Source organism: Halichoerus grypus, chromosome 15 (assembly GCF_964656455.1).
Source record: "Halichoerus grypus chromosome 15, mHalGry1.hap1.1, whole genome shotgun sequence".
Lineage (NCBI taxonomy): Eukaryota > Metazoa > Chordata > Mammalia > Carnivora > Phocidae > Halichoerus > Halichoerus grypus.
Window position 1 is genome coordinate 16641942 of NC_135726.1, and position 10242 is coordinate 16652183.

At 41.0% G+C, this 10242-nt stretch overlaps 2 protein-coding genes across 3 annotated transcripts in view; one reads left to right on the plus strand and one right to left on the minus strand.

The window, feature by feature from the left end:
• Positions 1–10242, minus strand: part of NIP7 (nucleolar pre-rRNA processing protein NIP7) — a 68946-nt gene that overhangs the window by 58387 nt on the left and 317 nt on the right. Inside the window, exons 2-5 of one of the 2 annotated variants that reach the window (XM_036086994.2) lie at positions 10061–10147; positions 9821–9959; positions 9180–9320; positions 8126–8971 (exon numbers count right to left, since the gene is read on the minus strand). In XM_036086994.2, coding sequence (XP_035942887.1) covers positions 8852–8971; positions 9180–9320; positions 9821–9959; positions 10061–10147 — 487 coding nt within the window. In that variant the 3' untranslated portion in view covers positions 8126–8851. Of the gene's footprint in view, positions 1–8125; positions 8972–9179; positions 9321–9820; positions 9960–10060; positions 10148–10242 lie in introns of those variants that run through there. The other variant, XM_036087000.2, reaches the window with a different exon arrangement.
• Positions 57–7572, plus strand: TMED6 (transmembrane p24 trafficking protein 6). Its single transcript, XM_036086984.2, has 4 exons — positions 57–2112; positions 3396–3522; positions 5119–5270; positions 7093–7572. The coding sequence occupies exons 1-4, from the start codon at positions 1900–1902 to the stop codon at positions 7324–7326; spliced, it is 726 nt and encodes a 241-aa protein (XP_035942877.1). The 5' UTR covers positions 57–1899; the 3' UTR covers positions 7327–7572.

Consider the following 10242-nt stretch of genomic DNA (forward strand, 5'->3'; position numbering starts at 1 on the left):
GCTGACTATGTTAAGACGCTGATGTCAGACTGTATTGGATGTTTTAATCCTTGAAAGCCATGTCAAACAGAAATGTGGAAATGTCCTCTTAATTTGTCCTCATATAACATATTTTTGGGACAAAATTCCCCCTTTCTCACTTTTGAGTCGGTGAAAGGCAAGGTACAGTTTTAAAATTCATCCTGTAGGTACAAGTTAGAAACTTTGTACAGCTTTATTATCTATTTACATGTTTTGGGATTTGGTACTACTGTTTTTCCATCAGTTAACCCCAAATGAAGCTACAGTGAAAGGGTGAAACTCTCGATCCCTCTCGATCTGGTTGCAGCTAGTTGTGGTCTTCCTCTATATGTGGTTAGGATCCAGGAGTTTTTATCTCTTCCATGTTTAACATTATTAGACTACGCTCTCTGGGTAGAAGAGTGACACTGTGACACATTTAAGGAAGCAGAATATCCTTTCAGTGTTTCTCAAATTGAGAAATGCGTAAGTCCATTAACACTTTTTAACGTAACTTCAGGGGTATTTTTATACTATTCCTGAAATGTGTACAAACATAAAACTATGCCTACACCTTCTACAGAACTATAATACATACTATGAACTGATGATTGTTTTGCTGAATCTAAGTCACTGCTCATGACATGGGCAGTGCTGGGGCTGTAGCAATGATAGGATGTGGGTGGGTATGCTTGTGCACTGGGAAGTGATCCCAGTCGCTCCCACCTTCACCTTAGCAAGACTGATGCAGAGCCACCGGCCTGCAGAGTACTGTGATGTGACGTGGCCTTTGCTAGAACTGAATACAGTTATGAGGTCTTTCTTTGCTTTTTAGTTTATGACACTTAAGGGATTACCACTTGGGAGTCAATGCAGTGAAGCAATACCTGGTTAGAAGGTGCTGATGCTGTTTTGTTTTTTTAAGATTATGGCTGAAATCAGAACATTTAGGCACTGTCGGCACTCAGAGACTGACAGAAACACTGTCCTGATAGGTAAGAGTGTGAGACCCACTCGGGGCCCCAGCTGCACCAGCTGTGCTTCTGGGACAGAGCTGGCCACTGGAGTCTCTGAATGTCCACTCCTCATCTCTAAGGCAGTAGGTAATGGTATCTCCCTCCCAGGGCTGTTGTGGGAACATATAGGAAGCAAGTAAATCTCTTAGCTCAATGCCAGCCATGAAGTCAGTGGGTGTTCAATGAGCCTTTTCCCTGCTGAAGAAGTCATAAATAAAGGAGAAAAGACTGAAGGTTTGAACAATATAAATACTCTTTAAGTGGGTTTTTCGATAGCTTTAGAAGAACAGATCAGTCGGGGGGAAAGCAGAACGAGAATTATCAGTGGAGAAGTTTGACCACTGCCTCTTGCTCACTTTATTTGTCCATTAAAATTTTAGCGCACACTTCCATGCTATGCTTGTTGCTAAGATCCAGCACTGGGCAGAAATACTGTTGAAAGAGGTCTGCCCCACGTATCTTATTGAAGCAATAGGTATCACCCAGCAATTTGATACGAACAGGAGAAACAAATCTCTCTAGGCAAACTTTGTCCATATGTTCAGATGGTTGTAAATAAACTTACCCAATGTTTATTCCTAAGAAGAACTGAAAAATGATGACCCAAAGGAAGGACAGAAATACCTCTTCTGAAGTAGATTCTATCTAGCACCCATGAAGTAGGTTTGGTAAGCCACTGAGTTTTTGAGGTAAAAACAAAAACTCTTCCTGTGAGCCAAGCATGGGGATATCATGCCAGTTCTATTATGGAATATCCATGTGTGGCCCTGAAACTGGCCTAAGTGTGACTTGTAAGTTAATGATTACCCTAGCAGTTGTCTAAACTACTTGGTTTCACTAGACTGCAAGCACTTCACCTGCAGTGGAATCTCCAGAAAGCAGCATGTTCCCTTTGCTCTTTGGGGCTGGACTGGTGGTTCTGAACCTAGTGACTTCTGCTAGGAGCCAGAAGACAGAACCCCTTAGTGGCTCTGGGGACCAGCTGCTCTTCCATGGAGCAGATCAATCTGACTTTGCCATCATGATCCCTCCAGGAGGCACAGAATGCTTCTGGCAATTTGCCCGCCAGACTGGATACTTCTATTTCAGTTACGAGGTGAGTACATGGCCCCTCTGGCCATACTGGGGACTTGCTTTTTTGTTTCCTTTTGCAAAGTGGGTCAGGTTTTATTCAAATAGAAGATTCTGGTTGTCTTTATTATGCTGTGATTCCCTACCTGTTAATGAAATGGACCTGCATTTAGATGGAAACTCTTGATGGATGAATAATCACTAAAACATATGGCTTGACTTCTCAAACTGGGGGCAACGGAGGTGTGCTCAAAGCCATGGGACAAACAGACTGCCTCTTCCTGGAGAGGTAATCATATATTAACTCAGATCTGGAGATGAGAGAGAATCCATTTTCTAAAATAATAAAACAATAAGGATATGGTACAAAGTCGAATGAAAACTTACATGAACTTTGGCAACAGACCCTTAGATTTCAAAGAAAGATGCTTCAGTTTATGGGACTGGGGGAGCCACATTTAGTCTCCCTCTTTAAGGGGTAATTCTGGCAAACTACAGAATCACTGGCTCAAGGTCTCTCTATTTGGCCAGACAATCCTCTGTTTCTTAAGGAAGGTTAATGTTTTCAAGTTGCCTGTTTACAGGCCAAGGACACTTATCCATCCTGTGGTCTTACACCACAGTGCCCAAGGATGGTGAACTCAACAGTAAAGTCAGAGGCTGTTAATTTCCTTTGTTCTTCATCTTAGAAACCTGTTAACTTTCTAAATTTTGTTTACATAGTAATAGACTATGTTGATCTTACTCCATTGCACTGTAACTCAAAGCTTATTTTAAATTAGCTTATCAGAGCCTTTTCTTGTCTCTGAATTTACAACAGAACAGTAGCTACTAGTAAGCTCACTGTAGCCTGGGCTTATCAAGACCCAGCTTGAGGAGAAGTGCCTACCGAATGCCTTATTTATTTGCTGTCAAGCAGCAAGTAAACCCAAGTCTGGGACACCACTGGGGAAGTCAAAACCAAGCAAGTTCAATCAACTCTACAGCCAAAAACATACATATCAATCGATATACACCAGATGTACGTTCTGAGACAGGTCTTCTTAAAAGGAGTGTTACTGGCATTTTGGGCAATTCTTTGTCTTGCAGTACTGTTTCTAACGTGGCAGGATGTTCAACATTGCTGTCTCTTCCTACCCACCCCCCAACACCACTGTTGTCTCAATCAAAACTCCCAGGGAGGATTGGGCAGTACCATCCCTGATTGAGACCCACTGTGCTGATGACCAGGAATGTCAATCTTAGCACTTAGCTAGCTTTCTGGTGATGTAGCAGGGGCTTTTCTCCCTCTTTAATGTGTCTTGGCAGGTGCAGCGGACACTGGGAATGTCACATGACCGACATGTTGCTGCCACTGCACATACCCCACAGGGTTTCCTCATAGACTCCTCTCAGAATGTTCGAGGCCAGATAAACTTCTCTACCAAAGAGACAGGTCTGTTTTAATCACCACAGTTACTGTAATAATAAGTTTCTTTGAAACTGGGTCAGTAATGAGGAAGTACTGAAATTACTCAAGTACATGAAATGTAAAGGCTCTGGGTTTTTCACATAGGGATGATCAAACAGTAGGGGGACTAAACCGCCTTGAACACCAAAAACTATCCTTCCAACAACAACATCAAATCTTTATTGGAGATTGCCGGCGGCAGAGGACATTAAGTGGCAGGCTGTCCACTGGCAGATTCAGGACAGGGTCTCCAGGTGACTAATTACTGTAACTCCAGGGTCCAGAAGCTCAGTTTTATATCATTGTCTCCAATTGATCAGGTTATGAGAAAGTGACCAAAATAGACCCATTTATAATACAGAATTCCAATTAACAAATTTATTATAGGATAGCATTTCTTTCTAGTTATCATAATACTTGAGGCAGTTACTAAACAGCAGACTCAGAACGAAAGGAAATGCATAGCCATGAAAATATCCACATTCCACAACAAAGCACTTCTCCAGTCACCAGAAAACTTCTACAGCCAGATCGAGTCTGTCCCCACCTTGGACAACATGGGTCAATTTTTTGGGTTTTTTTGTTTTTTCCAAGAGCGAGCGAGGGAGAGCGCAAGCACGCACGAGAGCAAGCACACAAGTGGGGGAGGGGCAAAGGGAGAGGGAGAAGTAGGCTCCCCGCTGAGCAGGGAGCCCTACACGTGCGGCTTAATCCCAGGACTCCAGGATCATGACCCAAGCCCAAGGCAGATGCTTAACCAACTGAACCACCCGGGCACCCCCCGGCATGGGATCAGTTTTAATTGCCCTATCAGCCGGGTATACGAAAAAAGACAATGTTTTTCAACCGGGGCATAAAACAATCCTTCATTGTGTAGCACAGGATATTCAGCATCTTTGGCCCCTACCTGCCAGTAGTGCCTTCCAATCATTTTGACAATCAGATACACTGCCACACCTTTCTAATCCCGCTCCTCCCCACTCCCATACACAAAGGATGGCGACCCCAGTTAAGAACCAGCACCAGTACATACCCTAAACCATCAGTTCCTGTACAAACCACCTTGCAGAAGTTACTCCATCCAGCAGAATAGCTTCTTTCATCAAAATACATCAATTTTTTCTCTAGTTTCAAGTTCAAGATGGTATCCCCCAGCTCTAATGGTATACAAGAAGCAGGAAAACACCAGGCTCTTAATTTCAATTCATTTTGTTAAGCAGAAAAGCTTCAAAAAGAGATGTGAGAAATATAAGTTGAAAAAGACGGAGAAAACATTGTTTTCAATCTAGTATAGAACTAACTTAATAAATTTACTTACAAACTTACTAATTTATAGAACTAAGTTACTAATATTTGGCAAAACACAGTATTGTAACTGGTACTTAGTAAAGTAAGTTTCATGGAATATCATATAAGGTATTCCACATCAAAAATTGGATCTTTTTACTTCCTAAGTAAAAAGAAGGAACTACAGTAGCACCTTTAACACTGGTAAACATGTATCTCCAGGGAAATCTAGAGGGTGGTAGGTCAACAAAGGGTGGAGACCAAGATTTGGTAATGATCTAGGGATTCCTACAGGTTTTTATCAGCTTTGTCTAAAAAATCAGCAAAATCACTTTGGTTCTGTGCAAGTGTACCTCAATTTTGGAGTCTTCTATGAGGGGCCTGAGATGGACCACAAACAGAAGAATGAAAGAAAACAACTGAATGATACTCTGGATGCAATTGAGGTAACTATTTTGTGGGAGATTGTGGAAACATCCTTGGAAATAAGTAATATCATCTGAGTGAGAGCTCATTTGGGGAGAAACCAAACAGGCACAGGGATCTGAAACCTTTAATTTTTAGGACTTAGAGCTCTTGAAACTCCTCACTTGTTTTATACCAGGAGTTGGCAAACTATGGCACACAGACCAAATCTGGCCCACTGCCGTTTGTCTTTTTAATTAAAATAGAATTCACCATTTTAAAATGTACAATTCTGCGGTTTTTAGTATATTCCCAAGGTCCTGCCACTATTGCATCTAATTCCAGAACAGTGTCATCACCCCAAAAAGAACTCCATACCCTTTAGTCACTCTTCCTTCTCCATGCCCCCCTCCCAGTCCTGGGCAATCATTCACTAATCAACTTTGTTTCTATGAATTTGCCTATTCTGTACACTGTATGAGTGGAATCATACAATGTGGTCTTTGTTTCTGGCTTCTTTCACTTAGTGTGTTCTCAAGGTTGATCCACATTGTAGCAAGTATTAGTACTTCATTCCCTTTTATGGATGACTAATATTCTCTTGTACGACTATACCACATTTTGCTTATCCACTCATCACCTCATAGACATTTGGGTTGTCCACTTTTTGGCTATTATGAATAATGCGGCTATAACATTTGCATGAAGTTTTTTGTAAACATATTTTCATTTCTGTATACCAAGAAGTGGTATAATCTGGTGGGTCATATGGTAACTGTTTAGCTTCGTGAGTAACTGCTATTTTTCAGTAGATAAACCATTTTACACTCCCACCAGCAGTATCTGATGGTTTCAATTTCTCCACATCTTTGCCAACATGCCACTGTCTCTTTTATTATAACCGTCCTAGTGGGTGTGGAGTTGTATCTTATGGTTTTGAGTTCTGGCTCCCTAATGGCTAAGGACATTGAGCATCTTTTCATGTTTTTTGGCCATTTGTATATCTTCTTTGGAGAAATGTCTATTCAAATCCTTTACCCATTTTAAAATTGGGTGGTCTTTTTATTGAGTTATAAGTTTTTTATATATTCTAGATGTAAGTCCCTTATCAGGTAAGTGATTTGCAGACATTTTCTCCATTCTGTGGGATATCTTTTCACTTTCTTGATAGTATTTTTCAATGCACAAAAGCCCACTGCCTGTTTCCATAAATGAAGTTTCAATGAAACACAGCTATGCTCATTTGACAATTACATATGGCTGCTTTTGTGCTAACAATAGCCTAAAATATTTACTATCTGGTCCCTTAATAGTAAGTTTGCAGGGTGCCTGGGTGGCTCAGTTGGTTGGGCGACTGCCTTCGGCTCAGGTCATGATCCTGGAGTCCCTGGATCGAGTCCCGCATCGGGCTCCCTGCTCGGCAGGGAGTCTGCTTCTCCCTCTGACCCTAACCCCTCTCATGTGCTCTCTCAAATAAATAAATAAAATCTTAAAAAAAAAAAAAGTAAGTTTGCAGGCCCTCGTCTTCTACCATGTACAAAGAACAGAAGACATTGCCAGAACGGCAATGACGTACGGAATACATGCCTAAATCTAAAAATACTCTGAAAGAGCTTTCTAGTTTCAGCACTGAAATTTTTCATTATGAAATTATATCTCTTTAAACTAAGTCCAGACCTTTTTTTTCATATACAGCAAAACCGGCTTTACTAACAACTACAATAACCAACTTACTACATATCATAAAATTATGAGTAAGTTACTCAGCTTCCAGATAACTTAGATTAGTGCTTGTGGGCACCCAGGTGAGACTAGATGGGAGGTAGGGAGGACCCTCTTTTTATTTCATTTTCTGTCCCACAGGAGAATACACGGAAGGTGCAAAACAATATCTTTCACATGTGGAGATACTACAACTTTGCCCGCATGAGGAAAACGGCTGACTTTTTCCTTCTCCAATCAAATTATAACTATGTGAACTGGTGGTCGACAGCTCAGAGCCTTGTTATTGTTCTTTCTGGAATCCTGCAGTTGTATTTCTTAAAGCGTTTCTTCAATGTCCCGAAGACTACAGACACAAAAAAGCCAAAATGCTAAGCCAAAATGACTATAGCACCTTAGCTCTTTTCCTCTGGGGTAGAAGCTTTGTCAAAGTTTCAGTCAAATAAGCTTTGTAAAGTTACTGGAAAAATCAATTTATCTTGTTAGAACATCTTAGTCTATTGCTCTCCTTTCCTCTCCAATTGCCTCAAAATGGCAATAAAATAATAAATGTGCAAGCTTTGATATTAACTATTACTAAAGTGTGTACTAAATGCTACCATCAAAATACTGTTCAACATACAGCAGTCCCTTAACCTTTACTAAGTCTATCTAGAGGGTTAACACAGAACCTTGGGAGGGAGAAGAGTTGAAAAAAATGGGACAAAACATATCTGTTTTACATGTTACATACAAAAACAGGAATTGGTAGACTGCTTTTTTGTAGTTAAAAATTTTATTTTTAGAGATGTCACCTTTGGAATTTAAAATAAGCAGGAAAAAAAGAAAAAAGCAATATATTTAAAGAAATCTTTTATAATATGGCAGTTTTAAAAAACTTAGTGGAATTTTTTCATTTCTAAAAAATATTTCAGTAATTCCAAAAATAATTTTGTCAGGCATGGGCAAGGTTGGAGGAGCTGAATTATTTCAGTGTCTCTGATTAGTGCTTTCTCTCTAGTCTAGTCAGGTAAGTAAAGGTTTGTAAGGGAAATCACATTTTAAGAAATCAAGGTGATGAAAAAAACATTAGCCTGGGATCATACCATCTAAGAAAAAGGAGAACAAGAACCAAGATATATAATCAAACTATACTCATGAGATCCTATCCTTAGTAATAGAAATACCCAGTATATGCAATATAAAAATAATTCTTACCATTTATTTAAACCTAACATTTGCCAGGCACTGTGTTAAGTGCTTTACAAACATGATTTCTAATTCTAAAACCATTCGTAGGTAGATGGTTAAAGCTGTTTTTTGAAGCAGAAGAAAATAAGCTTATCAAAGTTTAATGACGCCTCTAAAGCCATATAGCTGGTAGGTATGAGAACTGGGGTTTGAATCCAAGGTTTTCTTCCACACCAACAGAACCTACTATATAGAAAATTAGCAGAACAAATTGCTATTATTTTATCCAAATTTCATTTGTAAAATCCCATACATGACCTACCGTTCTAATATGGCAATATCTGACTTTCATGGTATTAATAAATAATGAAGAAAATCTATCGTGTTCTTATCGTGAGTTTGGAAAAGTATTATCACAGATAACAATAAGCTAGCTATTCTTGTCCTCAGTTCCAATGACTTAGAACCTGTTACTCAAGACAAGAAGCCCTCTGATTCAAATATAAAACAGTATTCTATTTAGTCACAAAGATCCGAAACACCGTTTTTGAGCCATTTCCGCATAAGAATCCAGCCTGCATTCGTCCATAATAGAAAGAATATGAAACTAAGAAGTCCCTGAAGAAGTCACAGTGTTGACAAAATTCAACATGATGATGGAGCCTACACAGACACAGGAAACAAAGCTAGGCCCTTCCACACAGCCATAAGTCCTCGCGATGATTTCGTTTTAAGTCAAAGTCTCTTCATGCCGCACATATTCCCCAATGTCTGCTTGATGAAATACCACAATCGCCATGGGGTCTACTTTCCTGCAGTCTTGTGTAGACTTTGCTGCCACCCCAAAACCCTGGGATTCAAAAGAAGAGACACTGATTCACTCAAGTCATTCAATAGGCACTCATTGAGGGATAGAAATAATGAAGATGAAAAAAAACAGTTCTTTGAGAAATTTGAAAGGTGCTGAGAATTTAGTCTCTGAAGCGCACAGACTGAAAATACATCCTTCTTGATTAAAAAGATACCTGATTTTTATAACAGCTACCATCTCTACTCACCAAAGGGACGTCTGCCATGGAGTACACCACCACTCCCTGGTACTGACAAGTATTTTCGGTGATTCGACCCAGTCCAGATTTCAACACATGGTTCCCATAAAGGAAGGACTGCTCTGCTCCAGGCTTTATCCACACTTTATACTACAAAAAAAATAATTAAATCCAAGAGACATTAAAATGCTAATTATTGTATCCCTGCAGATAAGCCCGCTGCTGGATATGTGATTAATTTCCTGAATGCATTTTAAGGAAAAGAGAAAAACGATGGTTATCCCAAATCGTTCACTCCCTAAAAAGAACTGCCAGGACGTTCTTTCTTCAACTCTACAATCTCTCTCATGGATAGTTCAAAAGCTCTTTTTCTGGATCCCTCTATGCTCTCACCAAAGCCACCAATTTGCTTTTTTTTGAGTGAGGTCTGCATAGGCTTTTCTACTCTGCGGGACATAACCGACTATGCAACCACACAGCATTCCCATGCCAGAACCCCAGCCATGCCCAAGCAGCAAGTCCTGCAAACATCTCCGTGTGCTGGCACTGACTCCGTGGCAGAGAAGCTGCCCAATTATCTGCGTTCTGACGTGGCCCCCATCTTTGACTTCCTTCATCCCCAGTGGGCGAATGAATACCACCCTACAAACCTTGGCATAGGGTGCAAGGTAATCCAGAGCTGTGATGTGCAACCGGAACTTGTGAGTCTTAGTGAATTTTCCGAAGCAGGTCCCCAGCGACACCAGCTTGTCCCCGGAGATGTTGGCGGCCAACTTCAGAATCTTCTCACTGAAGGGGTAATTACGGAAGAAGAAGGTGTCAGAGGAGGGAAGCTGGTGGGACCCAGTCCTCCACCCGGGTGCACTGCTGTCCGCCCGGCACCGCCTCACCTCACGTAGTACACCCGGTCGTTGTGCAGCCTGAAACAGTAGGTGCCGTCGGGCCTGTCGACCAGCAGCTGAAGGTTCTCCCCGATGCTGAAGGCAAAAGGAGGACTGGAGACAGCGCCCCAACAGACTCCTCCCGGCCCCGCGCCCCCACTCTACCCGCGCCCTTCCCGCCACACACACAT